Source organism: Cyrtonyx montezumae, unplaced genomic scaffold (assembly GCF_038088225.1).
Source record: "Cyrtonyx montezumae isolate F1298 unplaced genomic scaffold, pur_monq_1.0 scaffold_18, whole genome shotgun sequence".
Classification (NCBI taxonomy): Eukaryota; Metazoa; Chordata; class Aves; order Galliformes; family Odontophoridae; genus Cyrtonyx; species Cyrtonyx montezumae.
The window spans coordinates 8,149,746-8,171,394 of NW_027071914.1; the positions used below are offsets into that span (position 1 = coordinate 8,149,746).

The window sequence follows — 21,649 nt, forward strand, 5'->3', positions numbered from 1 at the left end:
CACACAGCCTGGTGATGTTGGCAACACCCGGGGACACTGCCAGCGCTGCACCGACCTGTCCCATCCTACCTTGGCAGGTGAAGCAGCGGATGTGGAAGTGGTTGCTCTGGACACGTACCACCTCGCCCTTGCAGGTGTCCCCACAGCGGTAGCACTGGATGACGGAGGAGCTGATCCCAGAGGTGTAGGGGCTTTGTTGGTAGGGAACTGCTGGCAGGAAGGAGGGAGGGGAAAGTGGGAGGAAAAGGGTCTGTTAGCATTTGGGACACAGCCTGACCAGGCATCATGGCACTGACAACCCAACTATGGACGATGATGCTGCAGACAGTCATCCAGGGCAGGAACTGGATCAAGCAGAGGGGCTTTCTGCTGGTTCAGCACAGCCCCCAGACACACACTCACTGGATGCTGCAAGGAGGAGCTCCTGCTTTCCCTGCTCCACCTGCAAGTGGCAGCTCTGGGCTGTCCATCGCCACGGACTGTGAGCACAGCCAAGAAGCAGAGCACTTGTTTGCTGAGAGTTCAGAGAGCAGCTTGCAATTTGGGCAGCCTAGCTATTAAGGGGTAGGGATTTCAAAGGGCTGGCAGCTTCCTGACCCGGCACTGTGTTGTGTTCCCAGGAACAGGAGAAGCAGCCAATTGGAGGTGCTCACACCCCACAGGGAGTGAGGACAGGTATGGGACAGAGTCAGTGCAGAGCTCTTCATTCAGCAAGGGGAAGATCGGGTGACGGGGAACAGAAACAGCCCATTATGGGCTTGTAAAGCACGGAAAGAAAAGTCAAGGTGACATTAGAGATGGTCTCATGGTAAAAGCCCATCTCTAAGGCCAAGTGCCCTTGGATACACTCAACGAACATACAGGGCTGCAGTGCAGTGCAGTGCCATGCACTGAGCCCAATGAAGGGGTTCCCATCCTGGAGGGGTGTCCAGCACAGCAGGAGTTACAGCACTGGAACATCCCCCGCACACACGCTGTGCTCACACTGTGCAGGACGAGGCGGGAGCTGAGCCCTGGGACACTGCCATGGCAATCCACGGCCGGAAAAGCGGTGGGGGGAGCGGGGTGGTGAGAGGCTGCGAACTAAATCAACACTTCAGTAAATATTAATAATGATAAAAAGGGGGGAAATCAATGTCAGAGAGTGCAGGCATCACTTGTTTAGGGCTTCAGGTCTCCAGGGGAAACTTCACTGTGGCCATAGCAACGTATCTCCAAACCTCCCGTACTTGGTGGGAGGAAAGGAAAAGGGTTTGAGGACAGAAGGGCACCTATTGCCACATCGTGGCACTGGGATAGGTGACACGGACAGCAGCTCCTACGGTACCCACAGCGATGGGCCAGGAGCCGGCTCTGAGCCCCACCAGCACCCTGACACTGCCTTTGTTCAGAGCTGAGCCCGGCGCTCCTGATTTGGGATTAACCTTGGCCTCGTACTGGAATTTTTCGCCAGGAACATTACGGCATTGTTTCCCTGGGGCCGTGCCTGCTTGGGAGCGGCCCCGCGCAGGAAGTGTCACACATCCCCGCAGCCCCGCGTAGGGGACAGCTGAGCGGGGCAAAGCTCATTACACCCAAATAATCCCCTAATAATGTAAGTAGCATTACTGGCCTCCAGGCTGGGATCCAGCAGCCGGGGCGAGGGGGTGGGCACTGCCTGAGGAATGCCATAATCTCACCCTGGTTTGCTGCTGTGTAGCGGGACACTGAGCTGGCTCTGCGTGGCGATTAGCGCTGCCCAGGGCTGCTGCACGTCCCTGCTGGCAACGGAGCGGCGGACCACAGTGGCAGCACACCACGCGTGGGCACGTGGCAGATTTCTGCTGATCCGGATTAAGGTGGCACCTCCGGTCAGAGACCAGTGCCCCGTGCTGGTTTGGCTGTGTGCAAACAAGGCGGCTCAAATCTCGTGCTGGGGGAGAGACAGTGCCCCCAAACAGCACCAGAGCAGCTTTGTGCCACCCCGTTCCTGCATAGCAGCACACCAAGGTGCATTGGTAAAGATCCATCATCCCTTAGGCCAGCTCCTACCCTTACATCCCTCTTCCCCTGTTGCCTCTTCTAATTGTAAGGCCAATAAGGCAAGCATTGCTGCAGGTGAGTTTTGTACCATTAGGAACAGGTAATGGGAGGCTCCCACCCAGCTCAACATCGTGCTTGCTGTCAGTATGTTTATGAGATAGCATCTCTGCAGGGGGATGGGGAGGCCTGATGTAATTAATTACCATTAATTAACACTTGCACAATGCTTGGACTGTGAAAAAAAGCAAAGCATTCACCCTTTAATTAATAACGAGAAAACTGAAATGGGTGGGTGCTGCTGGGGCTGGTTTGTGACATGGGGATGTGGTGGCACGGGGAGGAGTGACTGCAGCTGGGCACCCTGACCCTGCAGTGCTGCAGCCCTGGGGTGGGTGGAGGTGAAGGACAGGCTGGGGCTGGGCAGCTCGGGAAGAGGAAGGCAGTGAGCCAGGACAGAGGCGTCGAGGCCGAGTGGCGGCAGTGAGTGGCCAGAAAGGAATTCTTCTGGAAGCACTGGTGTGGAGGGAGAGGTCAGGGATGCACTGTGCAACTGGGCTGGGGGCATGAAGGAGACCCTGCAGGGAGATGGGGAGGGAGAGGCAGCACCCTGGGGACAGGAGTCTGTGCCCTGAATCCCTTTGCCCCTGCAGACAGAGCAGTGGGAGCTGATCAGGATTTCCCCTTGCTGCAGGAGGCCTGCTGCTCATGTGGGGAGGAAGGGTGGGAGCTGTGGACGTGGGTTTCTCATCACAGTGGGGCTGAGGGCTCGTTTCGCCATGGCCAAGGGTGGGAGGAGCTCTGCTGTGGCTGTGAAAATGCTGTGTGAGGAAGGGATGGATGAGCTGGGAACCAGACGGTGTCATGAGCATGCTTGTGTCCAGCCTTGATGTTGGGGAAGGGCACTGGGGCTGTATTCAGTCCGGCAATGCACAGAGCAGGTATGTACATCCCAGCTACACCGTGCACCAGCAGCCAGATGGAAGTCTCCAAATTGCCCCAAAATAGCTAGGGGGCTCTGAGCACAGCGTCATTAGGAAGTGCAGAGTGTGGGGCTTGTAAGGATTGGGATCCCAGCAGCCATCTACAGCTTACAGTGAGTCCTTAGTGTGCCACTGCCCTAATCCAGCCCTAATCAGATCACAGCCAATTACTGATCCACCTGCCCTACGCTGTCCCCCCACCCTGGGTGTGACACAGGACATAAACAACATGTGTGTGCCAAAGGTGGTGGCAGCAGGATGTGGGACGTGGTGCTATGGATCAGGATGGGGCCTGCCATGCTGCTGTGCTCCTCAGATCCCAGATGTGGGGGTCCCCAGGGTAACATCACGCTGCATCTGGGAGAGGGCAGCATGCTGTCACCACTGCTATGGATGACACAGGTGGAGCCTTGTGCTAGTGGCAAGGGCACAGCAGCACCATGTGCCAGGTGGGAGCTGGGCTGGGGGAAACATTGCTGCCACTCCAAAAAGTGAGGAGGGAGATCAGGCTATGTGTGAGGGGGTAAGAAGAAAAGGAAAGAGGACAGAAAAAACACGGGAAAGCAGATGGAGCAGTGAATATTCTAGGCCCTGCCTATGCAGCTGAGTTAGTTCCTGGCTGCATTCATGGAAATTATTCTCTAAACGTGAGTGCTGAGGAAGCTGGTGATTGTCCCCCACGCTGACCTGGCCCCAGCCCGCAGGATGTTTACTTCCCTGCCAGGACCAGAGGAGCCCAGGGACCTGCTGTGGGGTCAGCCCAACCTGAAGGCAACCCCCCAGCACCCAGGGATGTGGGCAGTGCTAGATGAGGGGCTGTTGGAAAAACCCATGCCAGGAGTGCTGATGTTCTCCAGATTGCTAAGAGGGAGAGGAAGAAGCTGCTGCTCTGGTTTTTGATGTTGCTGGGAAGCACAAGGATCTCAATATGGGGCAGCACAGCAAAAGAAAGCACTTGGGTGCTTCCCTCTCTTGGTCCAAAGAGAGCTGTGATGAGGACACCCGAAATGACCCAGGGAGAGTGACTCAGCCCTGCAGGAACACACCTGTGCTGGCAGCCCCACACCATCACCGCAGGGTCACTGTGACACGGACACAGTGCACCACTGACACAAACATCATCTGGGAAATGCAGTCCCAGTGCTGCTCATGGGCTGAGCACCAAGCCCTGGGAGCACTGTCCCAGTTCAGCCCCACGCTGGTGCCCTACAGCCGTGCACAGCTCTTGTAGGTGTGCACCCACTGTGCCCACTGTCTTGCTCCCATCCCCACCCAGCACTGCCGGGGTCCTTCTTCCTAAGCCAATAGTGTTCAGCTTGTCATGGCAACAAGAGCTGCCTGAACTGCTGCTGCAGCCTGGTGCTAGCACACTGCTCACCCGCAGACATTGCAGCAGCAGAACCCCCCATACCCTGAAACTGGGTGTGAGCAGGACTCCATGGGACGGGAGCAGCCACTGCTGCTCACCCGTGTGGAAGTTGGGTGGGAGAAAGAAAGAGACCCCCCTCCAAGGACCCGGGGTACAATGCAGGCTGTGCATCTCACTGATGGTGGCATGGTGTCTGCACTGAGCATGGCTGTGGGTACACAGTACCCAAAGGGGAATCGCAGCTTCCAGGAGTGGCAATCAATCTCCGAAAGGCGCAGCTTGAATTTCACAGTAACTATTTAATTCCCCTCCCTATTATCCCTGAGAATATTTTAGCAGCCCTTGGCGGCTTGGGGAGAGGAAGAGAGAGGATAGATTGCATTTTAATTAATAATGGCTGAAATGCTTCACTGCCCAGGGCAGGAGCCACAGTGAGCCTGAAGCACGGACTTACACTGAGAGGGAGGGGACAGCACGGCGGTCCCTGGGTGACAACGGGTGGCATGGGGTCCTGCCTCGGATAGCTCCAAGCAGGAGCAGGGATGCTGCCCTGAAGAGCCCAGCAGCGAAGCAGGAGCAGCAGTGCAGGCAGCGGGCTGGGGGCTGGATGCATTCATCCCAGGACACCGCATGATCTGAGCCGCTCCAGCTGAAGAGCTGGCAGCAAAGCCTTCAGGCAGAACCAGAAGAAATGAGGGAGCATTAGGCCAAGCCTCAGACATGATGTGGATGTGCATGTTCAGCCTGCCAAAAGGGAAACGGACGGAAACTGCAGGAGCTGGTGGGAGGAGAGATGCGAGGGCAGGGCGAGGCTGAGAAGGGAGTCTGCACGGGGGCCTTATCGTGGTGATGCAGCCCAGGAAAAGCATCTCTGCCCAACACCTGCAAGCTGAATCCACTGGAGGAGCGTCACTGAAAGATGAGAGTGGGGCCATGGCTTGGGCCAACGGGGCTGGGCAGGCAGCTATCCATTCACTTTGCTTTTGAGAAAAAGAGAGCAGGGTGAGGCACTTGTGTGAGGCAGAGGGAATGTAGCATGTGGCAATCCCCAGGGCTGAACCCAGTGCACACGCACTGCCTGGGGCTCTGCTCGCCTGAGCAAGAGTTGAGAGCACCACGCAGTGCCCCGAGCAGACAGCGGCACGCACACACATCAGCCCTTCACTTGGGATGCTGTGAGAATGCTGAATTCCAGCCCAGAAAGCCCAATCAGGCTTCTCTCGAGGGATCACCCTTGGAAGCAGAGGGCTCAGGAAATAGTCAGCAGGAGAGACGTGGGGACATAAAGGGACAGCAGCCACCGCGTACCCAGCTGTGCTGCTGCCCAGCTCCCACTGCAGCCAGCCCCACAGATATGCAGTGCTCCCCGAGCTCAGAGTGTTGGGCTGCAGGAAGGTTTGTTTGAGGCGGATGAGGAGGGATCCCTGCTGCGAAGCTGCCGATGGAATTTCATCCTTACATCTGGTTCAGCTTAAAAATCTTGCCCAGGCTGCTAGAGATACCAATAAATTGTGTATGAGTGTGGGGGAGTGAGGCAGATGAGTGCGTCCTGTGCTGATGATACACCACACATCCACAGCGTGGGGGGCTCCAGCTCTGCCTGCTCCCCAAACCGGGCTGGGGACTGCACCTCGAGGTGGGCACAGAGACACGAGGGTGGTCTTGGTGGTCCTACATGGATTCCAGCCCCCTCCCCACTGCTGCCACCCCCTCCCCTGCCTGCTCAGGGTGACGGTGACCATGGGTCGTCCCACAAGCTCAGGGCTGGTCATAGCCCATCACCTCCCCCGGATTTTATTCATGAAGCCTGACAAGTGGGTGAGCTGCAGCAGCACAGCACTCACCCAGCAGCTTCTGACAGCGCCTTGGCTGGGGACCGAGCCCAGCCCCAGCCCACACAGTGCTATTTTCTGCTCTAAGCGAGCTGGGCAGGTTTGGGGTGTCCATGTGCACAGATGCCCTTGGGTCCTTCAGTCAGGGGCTCCAGAGTACGTGGAGTGTGGAGAGTGGTGGAGACTGAACTCAAGGAGTCAGTGCCAGGTTGGGAGAGGGGCTGACACAGTGGAAGCACTCAGCCCAGCCCCTCGTGCACTGAGACAGAAAGGAGCTTATTGCTGGCTGATGCACGGAGGGATTTTCTGTTTGCTGCTGTGTTTCGTATTTGCGGCTTCCCGTATGGAAATGCTTTTTCCCTTTAACCTCCACCCACGAGCGCCATGGATTTTGTTGCAGTTTTCAAAACATATGGTGTGTACATCAAAAAACATAAAGGATGCTATATTTAAAATATTACAAAGCAAGCCAGGAGCCAGCATTTTTTAAACTGGGGCAGTGTCTGAGAGCAAGAAAAGTGGGGATTTAGGATTCTCCTAACCCAGATGAGAGAAAGAGCCCCTGTCAGATGAGGCAGCCTGATGCCCACACCCTGCCCTTGTGGATGTACTGTGTTCCAGCACAGCTACCTCGGCTCAGCATCTGGATGCTGCCTGGAAGGTGGCTGGTACGTGATGCTCAAAGAAGACAGCTCTAAACTGTAGTGCACTAAGCTAATTTCTTCCTGTTCCTTCTGCGATCTGCTGATTCCCTGATGGGCTGAATGCCTCCTCTATTACTCTGCTAATCGCTCCGTGCGTAGCATCATTTATCTGGCCAATACAAATGCTGCAAGAGGAGACAAATTCTCGCTTTCTGTGGGCACGGGGTAGAAGGCAGAGCCTCCTCCTCCATGTCATCGCTCCAGACACGGAGCTCGTTCACTCATTCTGTAGAGTGCGATACGCTCATTTGTTTTATTTTAGACTGTATTCATGCTGGCATTGTAATTCCAACCTGGGAGACTGCGTCATAGCCAGGGAATGAGGGGTGGTGGATTTGCTATTTTTAACTCCTTCTACTCCAGGGAGGGAACTTGAAATCAAATCCCCATCCAGAGACACTGTAGATATTAATGCAACAAAATGGGGATTTGGACTCGGGGTGACAGCTGGCACAGCGAGCCCCGGCGTCACAGAGGGGACACTCTCCCCATAAATAGGACACACTGAAGGGGTGTACGTTACAGGGCAATCTCACCACCACCGGTGCGTGCTCAGAGGCTGACGGCTGCAGACCAGCCGCCGTGCAGCCAGTGCCATTCCAGGGGATGAATTACAGCTCAGGGCTGGCAGTAAAACGGCACCAGGAGCTTCCCCAGCAGGCTCCGCATTCCTCTCTCCACTCTCATATCCCAGGAAGGTGCTGTCTAAAACAACTGGGATTTGGGAGGGGTGCTCCACGACCCACAGCTGCAAAGTGAAGGACACTGCCACATCCCTGCCAAGCCAGCAAACTGCAGCAGAAGAGACAAAGCACACCTGTGGTCGCTTGGTGAGGACATCCCACAAAGGCCATGCAAGCCCCCGTTTGGGCAAGGGCTCAACACATGGTTGTTGCACATTACACAGGCAGCACAGAGGGTGTTTACTGCCTCCCTTAATCTATCATAATCCCTGCTCTAATTCTGTTGAAGGTAGCAAATGGAGCCTTTAAGTGGTCATAAAAAGATTGCCCAACCTCCCACCCCTGCACAGCCTGGTGGGACACCTGGCTGTCTCCTTGTGTCCGTCTCCCCCACACATTGTGCCAGGGGTTATGATAAAGCTCTGTGGGACAGAGCATCTTTTACAAACTACAAGCTCAGCCCCTTGCAACCACAGAGGTCAGCAAGGACAGTCAGAGCAGTGCTGGGGAGCACCGTGCTGCTGCCCAGGTGAGGCACAGCCACACAGGGCTCCTGCAGCTCCCATGCAGGCTGCCGGCACACGCCAGTCTCGCCTAAAGCTGTTAGCATTTATCTTCTGCCATGTGTTGGTTGCAGTTGGCCGGAAGCAGAGCTTTCAGTATTAAAAGACAGCAGTTTTTGTTCTTTGTGCCATCTGTATGTTTGTGTATTTCCCCTATCACCATAATTAGCAAGCTGGGCTCCAGCCAGGCTCAGGAAGAGATCTTAGTAGACATCTTCCCAGCAATTCCAACAACTTCATCACTTCTTTTACAGCTCCTCTAGCACAGTCCCCTGTCACCAAGGCTGTCACAGCTCCAGCCGGCCACACCAGCATGTGGCAGGGGCAGGCAGGCTGCACTGCAGGGACCATCGTCTCCAGCACCCAGGGCACAAAACTCAGTGCCAAGATAGGCAGCAGAGGTGTGCACACTCCTGCCCAGTCTGTGTGCCCCCTGGCAGATGCTAAGGAGTGGTGGCTTTGGGCTCCACCAGAACAAACCTCATCCTGCCCCTCTCTGGGGCACACACCAACACAGCTCACTGCTTTTTGCGAAAACACGAGGATGAAATAAATCACCATGGCCCCACTGAGAAGCGGTTCACAGCTGGAATCTCCCTGCAGCTCCAAAGGAAGCTGGCCGGGACACATCCTGCTAGCCAGGGCCAACTGCCTCGCCCCACAACAGCCCCCGCTTCCTTCCACCCCGACCTGGCTGCTGCCTGAGACATCCCTGCTGTCGGCCCCAGGGTGGTCAGGGCCCCGCAGAGCCCCCCTGGCCCTGGGTTTCCATCCAAGCCTTGCTGCACACAAGCAGAGAGGCATCAAGAGTTGGACTCGCTGACCCTTATGGGTCCCTTCCAACTCAGGATATTCTATGCTTCTGCTCCCCCGCTGCAAACTCGTCACAAAGAACAGCAGGGGAAGGGCTCTGCATGTTGATGTTTGCAGAGCACTTGTGTTTGTGCAGCTCTGCCAAAAGGAGCTGGGATGTGCTGGGATCTCCTTGTAGGACCATGGGAGAGGAGCATTGCTGCTCCACCTTGGCAAAGCATGCTCTGGTTTCAGGCTGGCTGATAAACAGACTTGAGCTACATACACAGAGTGCTGCCTACAGCAAACAACAAGACAGAAATGTACAAGCAAGTTTGGCAACTTTATGTGAATTAAATGTGCATTTAATTGAGATTTATAAGGGAAGTTGCAATAGCAATTGATTATCAAAACCAGATTATGTATGGGGACTTAGCAACTACACCAGAGATTAATGTTGTTTCCAGAATAAATCCTCAGCAAATATATTTTTCCCCCAGTAACCAGCTAATAACACGTCACCCTAATTATCTCATGAAAGGGGCGCAGAAGCTTTGACAAATGCTGAAAGAAAATGTTGTCAGCAAAGCAGCACCAGAGACACAAAACACACTCTGCGTCCAAGCCATGGCTCAGCTCGTGTCCCAAAAACCAGAACACAGCTTGTGAAGAGACACCTGCCCAGTCTGGCCTTGCCAGCACCCCTCCCAGCCCCTGCATGAGGATCTGCACAGCCCATTCAGACCAGCAATAACCAATCCGTGCCCCACTCCATCCCTGCCTGCACAGAAGATGTGCCACAGAGGTGTCTCCAATGACCCCACCCTGGCAGAAGGGGGTGGCCATCCCTCTGAGGGGCAGGAGGGCATCCTGCTGCTCCCAGAGCCGGGGTGGGCACAGGGCTGCTACTGCAGGATGCAGAGATGCTCTGGCAGTCGTCATGGCAACGCCGGTACACAGCCAGGGCGAACAAAGCTGATGGAGAAAAAAGGGGAGAGAGGAAAGAAAGGGGGAAAGCCAAAAAGAAGGAAAGGGAGACAGGTTTGCAATAATGGAAGGAAGGCTGTGGCAAGAAGGAGCAATGGGGTGAGAAAGCACATGGTACAGGGGGATGGATGAGAGCTCACCTTGGAATGACCTCTGGGGATGCAATCCAGGGTGTGCACTGAGCTATGCCACTGGGATGATGTCCATCAGCCCCTGCTGCAGCTGTCCCAAAGGGTCCCTCCAGGGCCATTCCCCTGCTGGAAGCCTGAGGCTGTGCTGCAGGACATCCTATAAAGGTGCCTGGAGGCAATGCTCTGCTAGAGAGCCAGGAGTCGTCCTTCCCATACCCTGGGGCAGAACCCCACACCAGAGACACCCTTAAAAGCAACAAGTAGAGAGAGCCTAGGTGCAGTTCTTAACACCTCCTTCCTTCCACCAGCACTGGGGGATCGGCCAAGCTGTGGGTCTGATCCCAACCCCACGAGGGTGGGCCATCTCCACAGCTGCTTGTCAGAGGAGTAGGGCACGATGCTCTCAGACTGCACTTCATACCTTCAGCTGTGTTCTGTGCCTCCGTGTGCAGGATACGGGGTGTGCCTGCTGCTGGGACAAAGGGGCTGGGGATGCTGGGTGTGAAGCGGGCAACATGGCAAGATGAGGGAGCAGCACTGCTGAACAGTGAGCTCCCCCAAGTACACGCAGGGGTTGGGTTTGCACAGACACAATTCTCCCCTCCTCCTTCCCACACTTGTGCTCTCCTTGGCTTATGTGTACGCCCAGAAACCGACTTCAAAAGGCATGGAAGGGGGGGGGGGGGGGTGCTGCCAGCACGAGGAACGGCAGGCGGGCAGACACGGCTGTCTGCTGCTAAAAGCCCTCAGTGCCTTTCATCAGGGCCTGGAGAAAAAAAGGCAGAGAGCCTCTGCTGCTCAGGCTGGAGGCAGACAACCAAGCCTGGTCCTGCTGCCCAGCAGCACTGTGCTCCCGATGGGAGCTCCCCCCTCCTGCTCCACAGAGGGAGTCCAGCCCTCCCTATCCCACCTCCCTGCACAAAGACGTAAATAAATCCATCTGTGTACAGTAAGCACCACAGATCCTCTTAACCCTCCACACTCTCTGCTCTGGGCTGGGCTAAGTGCTGCCCATTCAGGCAGGGGAACAGTGATGCTGCCCAGCACAGCCCAGGCCCACTGTGCCCACCGTGGTCACTGCTCCCATCCCTGAACACACCAGCACAGCCTGCCTGTCCCTAGCAGCCACCTTCCAGCTCCTCATTAGTGCCAATTAACGGGCGGTCAGCGTGCCCAGCAGAACTGGCATTTTTCAGGGAACAAGTCCCCTTTCATGAGGGGTAATCAACACGGGCTTTGTTATGCGTGCTCTCAGCTTAAACGAGCCAAGGACTGCCTGCCAAGGAGCAAAGTTATGTTCTGAATCAGACCCTTTGTGCCACCAGAGCCATGTGGGATGCCAGGAACCAGGACAGCCACAGATGACCTCTCAGTTAGGCCTCGATTCACCCCACACCTGAGGGATGCTCTGAGACACTCCCACTGGGACACTCCCACACCCACATCTTCCTCTGCCCATACCTTCCAGCATCACTGGGTGCAGTGTGGGATGCCACCACACTCAGGTGACAAATAAAGTGAGGACAGCACACACCTAAGCTAGGCTTGGACTGCAGCTCCTCTGCTACAGCTCTAAATAAAGCTGTGTGCTGCAGAACTCCAATGGAGAGCAGCAGCAGACCCTTTGTGAGAGGACAGCAAAAGAACAGGTAGCACACACTCACCAGTTCCCCCAGTTATGTGCCTTGAGAGTGAGAGTAACAAACACACACGGGAAAGGCAACCACGGGGGAGCAGGGCTGGATGGCTTGGATATGACAGGCTGCCACATCAGACAGAGGACTCTTGTTAGAGCTGTTTCCGTGCTGCCTGAGCGAGGGCACAGCCAAGGAATGCTTCCCAGTGGCCTGCACCAAATGAGTCCTGCTTCACAGGACTTTAATTGCAGAGAGGCTGGGGAAGGACAGAAAGGAGCTGATGGTCTCTGCTGCAGGATGAGTGCTGTGTGCTCACCAGGACAAGGAAACTCCTGCTATCCTATACCACAGGCATCAGGACCCCAAGTGTCCCATATGTGGGGCACCAGGCACAGCTCCGTGGGTTGGGGATGCAGGGAGCAGCAGAGCCACAGCAGAGCTCTGCTGACTCTGGGGGAAGGAGAGCAAGGATCTGGCAGATCTCTGAGCTGACTCAGAGCTCCAAGTGCCCGGTGGCTCTGCTGTGCCAAGCACAAGCCAAAGCAATTAGCATTTCTTGGAGACACTCGGTGAAATCTTCCCTGAGTGATGGGAAGAGCTGCCACGAGGGCTGCACCAGCAGTGTTGCGGGCTGTCCCACAAGGGGACCACTGCTCCATGCAGCACGGGGATGCTGTGCCTCACCCATAGCCCCAAGCACACATCTCGCCTCCGGGTGCTGTCAGCCAGCAGCGAGGCAGAAGACAGAGCAGCCTCCTCCCCTTCCTGGAGCACAGCCCACTTGGGAACGGAGACATTTGGGGAACGCCAGGGCCAGCCGTGTCTGTCAGCTCCCAGGGCTCAGCCCGATCCCTGCAGCAGGGAGAGAGGCACGGATGATGCTCAGGGAACCACACCAGAGCAGAAGCCAGCCCAAGTCAGGGATTATTTTTAACAGCTACTTGTAGAGCACAGCAAGTGCATGCTGGAGAGAGAGCTCACACTGATGCTTGCCCTATTCCTCCCTCTGACATGTGCAGGGAGCATAACTCAGATCTAGGCTTTTTATAGGGTTTCCCCCTCCTGCTGGGCACGCAGCTCAGCAGCTCAGTATGACCACACCACCCCCTCTCCCAGCAATCACTTGCATGCCGTTTACTGAAGTCTTTCCATTCCCCTCTTGCTGTTTCCTCTTCTCTCCTTATTAGGGATCCACCTACCCATCCATCTACTCATTCTCTCCCTCTCTGCGGCTATTTTTAAAATGTCATAAAAGCTTTCAACTGGTAGCATCCTCAGGGATGCAAGGGATTTTGTATGTAACCCATCACGAACTGTCATCACCACATAACTCTCCATGCAGACAGTGACTTAAAAAGAAAAAAAGAATAAAAGAAAAAACAGAAGCAGAGGAATGGAAAACATGCACACTATGTCACACAGCTCTGCCCGGCCAGCAGGACCACACTGCTCCTGGGGATGGCCGGGACAGGATAGCCAGGCCCCTCTGCAGGAGATGCAGATGGGTTCAAGGAATGTTTTCCCACTGATACTGGGTTCTGGAGTTGGGATTTGCCCAGCTTGGTGTCCCAGTGCTCCCATCCCACCAAGAAAGGAAGCTTCACTGCTGAGAAGATGGCAGTATCTCTCCCTGTGTGCCTATGCATGTGCAAGTAAGGCAGCTGATGTGTTGCATGGTTGACACAATTGTGATCAAGAAGCTTGAGATGCCCACAGAGTGGGAGATACGCAACAAACAGTCATCACCAAAGACACAGAGCACCCCAAAAGCTGAATCCTAGGAAACAGCCTGGGCGACTAGTGATGACCAAGGCTCCCTAATGAACCCAAACCTAGAGGGAGCGCAGGAGCACTCAGAGACCACAAATGCACTCCAGCAGCACAAGGAAAACCACTTTTCTCTCTCTGATCTGACCATTCCCTACAGAAGAGCCTCCTCCCACAAATCTGCAGTGAACAGCAAGGAATCCTCCACCCGTGCCCCTACACACACCCCAGCAGCTTGGTGGGAGCCGGTGGGCTCAGCACAGTGCTTTCCGTGGCAGGTCCCTGCTGCAGGCAGCCAGCACAGAGCTGCCAGCTGTGACCAGGCCAGTCAGAGCCTGAGCAACATCCTGCCAGGCACTAATGCAACAACACTCTGTGCCACCAGCAGCAGCCAGAGCCCTTCTCTTTTGGTACAAGTGCACCCAGGAGCCCCAGCCCAGCCACAGAACTCTCAGACAACATGCCAGTGACGCAGCTATTTACAGCAGCTGGAGGGAGCTCAGCTTACCTTGCCCCCCTTTCTCCATCCTTCGAGGGCTGGGAGGTGCTGAGGTGGGGGGTTAGGTAGGGGCACCCCTGTGCCACCAGCACGGCACAGGCAGGGTTGGCAGGGACCGGCACTGTGATCCGAGCAGACAGCGGCTGTGCAGCGCTGGGGAAGCACTCTATTACACACGGAGGACTGAAATCTGAGCAGAGAGAGCGAAAATCTGGAGCAGAGCTGACAGGAAAAGCCGGCACCGAGCCATGCAGCATGCCTGTCTGCCCTGTGTCCTGCCCTTATAAACTGGGTTTTGGAGGCTGCTGAGAACAGCAGGGTTGGCACCGTGCTCTAGGACCTGCCCCAGCCCAGGGGAGCTTCTCCATGCCTTTACTGCACTCTACACCTCATTACTGACATCCAGCTTGCAGGATAAACCTAAGACACAGGCAGCTGCCCTGGGTCCCTCCTGGCAGCCCAGAGCCCTGCTGGCACAGGAGCCCATCCCCAGGCATCCTGCAGCTCTGGCACAGCACAGCCTGGTGACAAAGCTGCTCACAGACACAGCTGGGCAGTGCTGCAGCCAGGGGTGATTTAACCTGCAAGCCTTTGGTGACTCAGAGCAGCAGGTGGAGGGCAGGGCAGCAGCAGCAGCAGCAGGGAGCAGCCCTGCCCAAAGCCAAGGCAAGCCCTTGGTTGGGGCGGGGGTGCCATGGGAGGCAGTCACCTCCTGAGCAGCCCCGGGGCTCAAACGAGCCGCAGCTCCTGCCATGATATAGTAGCAAGCTCATACACAGCTTCCTGTCCCCTTCCTCTTCTTTTAAAGCTTTTGGAAGACAAATCCTTGGCCAAGGGGGAAGCAGCTTCCCTTGCCCAGACACCCTGCTGGGCCCCTCGACCTGCACAGGGAATCCAGGCTGGGGAGCAGCTGTGGCAATGACATCTCCATCACATTGCCTGACATGTCCCAGCAAGCAGAGCTGAGCCAGGGACAGGCCCAGCCCAGCCCCAGCTGTACATAAATAGTTCCCTATTGCCAGCACCCCGGGCAGGAAAGCCCTCAGTGGGATGGATGTAAGAGGAGCAGCAACACCTCCAGGGCTGGAGGGTACAGGACACAGGGGGAGGGAAGGGCATGCAGCACTAGCATTGCACTTCTGTGAGTGAGATGCTACATGCACTGAGCAGGGTGTGGTACTGCAGAGCCTGGTATGAGCGCACCAGGGGCTCACACCTCCAGTCCTGTGCTGGGTTATGTTCCCCTTGTGCTGAGGAACCTTCCTGCAGCTCACTGCTGTGAGAAAAGGCCAACCCCTAAAACCTAAATTCAGATTGCAATGGACTTGGGCAGATCTGAGAAAGGCTCTGGGGGTGGCAGTGCACCAACAATGCAGCCTGGTGCTCCCCACCATGGGGCACTGCATGCCAAGGAGGGCAGAAGGATGGCTTCAGACACACACACTGCTCTTATACATTCCTGCTCCTCAGATACTCCCTCCTCCTGAGGACTTCTCCAGTTGTCCAAGCCTCAAAAACATTTCAAGATGGGAATAGAACGTGCATAAAGAGAAAAACAAGAGATGCTCAAGGCTCAGAGAGACTTTGCCAAGGTAAAACGGGTAAGAAAAAAAGAAGGTCAGGAAGGCTGCATAAGGAAATCATATTGGCTCCTCTCTCTTTCAGAACTCTGCCCCAGGCAGCAGAGAAAGCACATCAATTACTAGTCCAGGGCTTGTGGCTGATAATGATAAGGCATTCAGGCTATACCAGAACTGAAAAAGGCCTGTATCAACTACAGCCTATCAAAAACTTGAACCACCATCAAATATATGGGAACCATATGCTCAAGTTTGCTGCCACACTTGCTCAGTTTGGTGCTATTAAGCTTCAGTCAGCCCTTTTCTGGAAGAGGAAGCATGTCCAATGGGGCTGTTCTTCAGGGCACTCGAGCAAGCTTTCTGGGGCTGAAACATCTGGAGTCAGGCTGTCTTCCCCTGCAATCACTCCTTGTCCCCTTCCCCCCTGGAGACCTCCCCTCTCCATCCCATCTCTCTCCCACCCTCAGGATGCCTTCCAGAGGTGCTGCAGCACTCTCAGCCCAGAGGCACTGATGTATTTAGTCTAAAAATATCTGATTAGATGTTCTAAGCACTTCATTATGGCATCATCACGATAGGACTGCGGGGTCTGGCAGGAACTTGGTGGCTTTGCCTTCACTCCTTCACAGCTCTGCTAAGCACAAGGGCAGCACCACACTGATAACAGGACAGTCTGTCATTAGTCCAGCCTGCTGGCATCACAAATACAATTATCCAGCTAAACCGATCACCACTCTGTCATTAGAAAACTTGCTATTTATTTTATAAGAGCATGGCAGGTCCTTGAAATAATTCAATTGCTTCAATTGACTTTACAGCATGCACGCCATTGGCCTGCAGGGCCACTTTCCATGGCTTCTGCTCTTCAAAGGGCAAACTGCCAAGAAAGAGGGTTTGTAGGAGAGCCTGAGCAGAGCTCAGGGAGAGGACAGAGTCCATTCACCAGCCTGGAGATAGACTGAGCGGGCACTGAATTTTCTGGCACCAAAGTGAATGCCGTTGACAGTTGTCCCTTTGGTTGGAGAAAGGAAAGGATTTGTACTGGGGTGTTGATGGCAGCAGAGGGACAGGTATTGAGAGCTGGGAGATCCCCTTGGCACTGCCAGCTCAAGGGGAAAAGATGATTGCATTGCACAAATGGGTCCCTCAGCAGCACTGCATCCTCCTTAGCAGGTCCTATCCTGCTGGGTGGGGAGCAACAAACCCCCCCACCTGGTGAGCTTATGTGGCAGGGCTGGGGCTCCTGGAGGTGCACAGCACCGTGTGATTCCTCTTTAATTACACAGGGACTTAATAGAGTTTGCTGGTAAACACCTTGTAACCACATGTGCCTGCAGATTACCGGGTAATTACGCTTAGTGGATCATCATGCAACAGGGAGCACGACTTAGGAAAGACAAAAATAACCAGGCAAACACATTACATTCATTGGTGTGTCATGAAGCCTTCCTGCCCAAGCACTGTACAGCCGGCCCTTCCCCACACCTCCTTTCTGGGCCTTCTGAGACCAGCAGAGCTGTTGCACGGGGATCTGAGAGGTGCTGGGATGGGACCACCATCTGGGGAAACTTTCCACCTCACATACCAAACCCCCCACAGATCTCCCCATTCTCCAACAGGCGGCAGCTTCTCCAAGGGAGAAGTGTGGGATGGATGGGCTTTTCCTCCCCCCAGCTTCTCAGGGAGGGGCTGAAGCCCAGAGCTCAGGAGGTTTTGAAGTGATTTTAAGGGATGCTGTCTAGGGCAAAGATTTGTACCACAGGATCCAGCTTCAGCAGTAGTGCAGCACCGATGGACCTGTTTAGGAATGCATGAATCCATTTGCAACCAATTAGTAGTGCTAACCAGAATGGGAGATATAAATAGCAAAGCAATGTAAATATCAACACAGTACCCTCCAAACACTCACGGCCATGTGCCAGGAGGCTGCGTTCCCAGACAGCACAACCCTGCACCCTCAGGTCTCCTCGCTCTGCAGCCTCAGGGTATGAGTTTACTTCCAAGATCAAGGGCCTTCTTCTCTGCCCCTTAACAGCAGTATTTTCACATGGCTTTGCATTTTCTGCATGGTGGGAGAGGAGAGACATAGGTCCTCCAACCCTGGGAGCAAAGCAAGTCCCTGCTGCATGGAATGTTGACACCCTCTTTTTCTCCTGACAACAACATAACTGCATCTCAAGCATCAGAACAGAGACCAGGCTCAGGATGCTGAGCACAGCTGACCTGCAGGCACAGCCCTCCTTCTCAGCCCTCCCTCACAGAGGGGAGAATCCGTTCTCAAAGCAGCGGAGCTGCTCCCCAGCCAACAAGTGGCAGTGAGCTCTCCAGCCAGCAAGTGCTGGCAAAGGGCTGCAAGAGCCACTGCAGGTCACAGCCAGGCACCTCAGGGTGACATCCAGATGGCACGGAGGATGCTGAGGGCTCCAGCAGGCAAACACAGGCCTGATGGCTGCAAGCTGGGCAGGGAAGCAGTGAGACAGCTTTCAACAGCTCACAGGTGGAAGCCCCAGTCCTGCCCCTGCTCTCAGTGCCACCTGGGAGAGGATTGTGCCATTGCTAAGAACAGACAAGCCAGGATGTGGGTATGGCAAGCCCTGCTTTGAGCCCCTCAGCTACCTGCAAAGGCCTGGAAGCCCAGCAGGGAAGAGCCTGCTGCCTTACACAGCTCTTGTAGAGGTGTTGTTCCACAAAATGCCCACCCCCAATGATCAGCCCACAGCACTGCAAGTGAACTGCAGCTGGAGCAGCTTCCCACATATCACCAAACCCAAGTATGTGGATACTTGGGAAGGGGAAACAGCAGCATGATGCAAAGCCATCCAAAAGCTCAGACAAGACCCATGGTGCCAGCCTGCTGCTGGGAGACCCAGAAGCCAAGGCATGGCTGAGTGATGCCCCCAGGGGCACTTCATGAGCTGGTAGCCGGAGATGTGGCTCCCAGGGGGGTCCAGCTCCACCAACGTGGCAGCCTCCTCCCTTTGAATCACAGGAGGGCACCAGGCAGGATGCATATGTGGCTCTGCTGGCACCTCTCTCCCCACGTGGGAAAGAAACAAGTGAAGTTTTGTGGTGTAATCAGATAGTTACGATACACTGGCACCATAAACAGCCCTTATCACTGTCAGCATCCAAGCAGGCTATTAAAAGCTGGAAAGGCACCCCCCAGTAGGAGCTAAGACACATTCGTTGGAATTGGCTTAGACCTAAAAACCCCACTTGGACACCACAACCACTGATCCCAGCAAGCACTGAGAGCCATTGCAGCCCTCTGCACCAGACCCACTGTCATTACTCAGAGACCAGTTGTTACCAGGCATCCCACAGGGCTGGGAACGAACAGATCCCTAGCAGTCCCTACCTGGGCACTGCCCCCAAGAAGGGGACCAGCTCGTGTCACAGGCATGGCTTATACAGAGGGCACTTGGAAAGCGTTCACACCTCTAATGCAGCCCTACAGATCTGGAATCACCTGTTCTGTTGCCTGCAGCGTGCCAAGACATTTTTCACAGTGTTTTGCTTGGGAACCACCCCAAGCTCTCAGATTGAGAAACCTCAGCACACCAAAGGGATGGAGGAGTCACTGCTCTGCCACTTTCTGCCTCCTCACTCCACACGACCATGAGGACCCTCAGGAAGGATAGGACCTTGTCTCAGGAGGCAGGTGGCAACCAGCACCAGCTCTGGGGGCTCAGTGCAGTGTGCTTTTAAAGGAAAGGACCAGAGGTCTGCTAGCAAGGTGGACACAGCTGTCACACACCCTCACAGCAGTAAGCAGATGTTGACTGAGTCTGGATCAATCTTCCCAGACTTTGCAACAAGGACGCAAAACCAGGAGTAAGCAGATCAGGAGCAGGTGCCAGGTCTCATCTTCTGCAGCGCATTTCTACGCTCTGCTTCTTTAGCAATTCTTACGTAGTGCATTGAGCGCCTCTGTCCCCATCTCTCACCCACACACAATAGAAACACCCACATCCCCACCTGCAGGAGGCATATGCTTTTCTGTACCACACCTGTGCTTTGCTCAGGTCCCTGGCTTCTGGGTACCCCCTTCCCCTGCTCCTCACCCCCATCAGCTGCTCCCCCAGTGTCTATTTATACAAAAGCAGAGGCATCAGTGAGTGAGGCTGCTGCCTGGCGGAGTGCTCCTGGCTCCTTCTCACCATGTTGCATATCGACATTTTACTGCATGATCTGCCCTCCAAGCCCAGAAATGCATGCCAAGAGGTACTCAGGGGAGATAAGCACCGCAGCTCAGCCCACGCGAAGGGAGTACCAGCAAAGCCATACCCTGTCAGAAAGCAAGAGGCAGAGAAAAAGATACCCAGCCCATTCGATGTATCAGCCCCGGTGTCACATTTTCTTTCCGATTCCTCCCTGCCAGCTCCACACAACATCAGCCCTGTTCCCATAGCAAAGGGAAGGGAGAGCCGTACTTACTGCTCGTGCTCATCTTGCCGGTCCTCCTTTGCCCTTCTCATTCAACAAAGGGGGCAAAGCTGCTCTTTAAATCCTCTTTTTTTTTTTTTTTCCTGATAGCAGGGAGTAGCTCGTCTCTCTCCTTGCAAGAAGAGATCCCTGCGCGTTCTCGTTAAGGCATCCCCAGCGCTGCGCTGCCCGCTCCGCCCCAATACCAAGGTCAGGGTGTCGGCAGCGGGGCGGGTGCCCGAAGCGACCCAGGGGGAGCGGCCCCAAACCCGGCGCTGCCATACACTGCGGAGCGCGGCCGCCCGCTCCGCTCTTATAGCGGGGTGTGGGGCCGCGCGGTGCCGCGCCTCTCCCCGCCCGCCCGCCCCGCCCCGCGGAGCGGCACAGGACGGCTGAGCCGGACCGAGCCGAGCCGAGCCGTGCGGGGCCGGGCCGGGAGGGGCAGCACCGGGGGTAGCGGGGGGGTGGGATGCCGGGCCGGGTCGGGGCCGCCTGCGGGGTTCCGCCGCAGCACCGCCGCCATCTGCTGGGCACCGCCTGCCCGCGGCCCCGCGCCCTGCCCTGCGTCCTGCTGCAGCCCCCGGGATGCCCCCACCGCGGTGCTGCCACGCCTCCGGCTTGGGGCTGCGGTGCTGGAGGATGCGACGAGATGCTGTCCCGGGATATAAGGGCGGGGGGGAGGAGGTATTTTGACAGCGAGTTTTCGCGCAGCAGCCATCCAGGCTGCCCCACGCTGGGAACCTCGGTGTCCGTCCCGCACAGGGTGCAGGGTGTGTGGCTGCAGGATGGAGAGGGGGCTCGTTTCTCACTGACAGCAAAGAGCCTTCTCCACCGACAGTACATCAGAATTCCTGGGAGGGTTTTAAAGTCATTAGCTCCTTGGTTTATTGGTGAGACTCTGTCAGAATAAAGCATCACCTGGTCGAGCTGCTCCCAGCGTGCAGAAGGGATGGGGCTGAGCACAACCTGCTCGTGGAACCTCGAGAAGCAGTGTTGCCATTCAGAGAGGCAAGCCATGGCCGTGCCTCTGATAAAGGCCCTGCATCCCTCCTGCTCCTCTCTCACAGAGAACCTTTTGCTTTGCCTTTCCTTTTCTATTCTCTTTGTGGCAGAAGATGCTGTCGGTGACACAACAAGACAGGCAGCAGGTTGTGTGAGCAATGCCTGCTTTGCCAGTGACACTGCCAGCTCACTGCCGTCCCCTTTGGCTCTGCCACACTGAGAAGTGCTGGCTGGGTGGGAGGAGCTGGGCCAGCACTGGTGGGGGCTCTGGGAGTCCTTACGGGGCTGAGGGGAAGTAGTTAGGGATAAAGCAGTGCTGCCATACAGTGCAGCAGGGCAGCTTGGGCTGTCCCATACTGCTGACTAGGGGACTTTGGCTGCAAAGTTTCCTAGTGCCTGGGGAGCACCCAGCTCACAAATATGGTATCAATAACGTCCATCCCAGGAGTAAACAAAGCAGACACAATGTGAGCTGGTCCCCACGGTTCAGCAAACTAATTAAACTCCTTCCGTTGACCTGGTTTCCAAATCTTGTTAACTTGCTGCCATCAGAACAACTTGAAATTTCCAGCAGAGACAGGCTGGGATTGTTGCAGAGGACATAGTGCCTTGGCAGAGCTCCGGGTGCTCCAGCACAGCCCTCTTTCACCTCCATCATCATCTCCCATCCCAGCAC

General features: G+C 55.6%; 1 protein-coding gene across 16 annotated transcripts in view; it reads right to left on the reverse strand.

Moving 5' to 3' along the window:
* ABLIM3 (actin binding LIM protein family member 3) overlaps nt 1–20,282 on the reverse strand; it is a 34,747-nt gene extending 14,465 nt beyond the window's left edge. For 7 of the 16 annotated variants that reach the window (XM_065734545.1, XM_065734544.1, XM_065734543.1 and 4 more), the window contains exons 1-2: nt 19,984–20,270; nt 70–210 (exon numbers count right to left, since the gene is read on the reverse strand). In XM_065734545.1, the coding sequence (XP_065590617.1) occupies nt 70–210; nt 19,984–19,996 (154 nt within the window). In that variant the 5' untranslated portion in view covers nt 19,997–20,270. Of the gene's footprint in view, nt 1–69; nt 211–19,983 lie in introns of all 16 variants that reach the window. The other 9 variants (XM_065734550.1, XM_065734547.1, XM_065734546.1 and 6 more) reach the window with 5 other exon arrangements.
* Nucleotides 20,283–21,649: the final 1,367 nt, after the last annotated feature.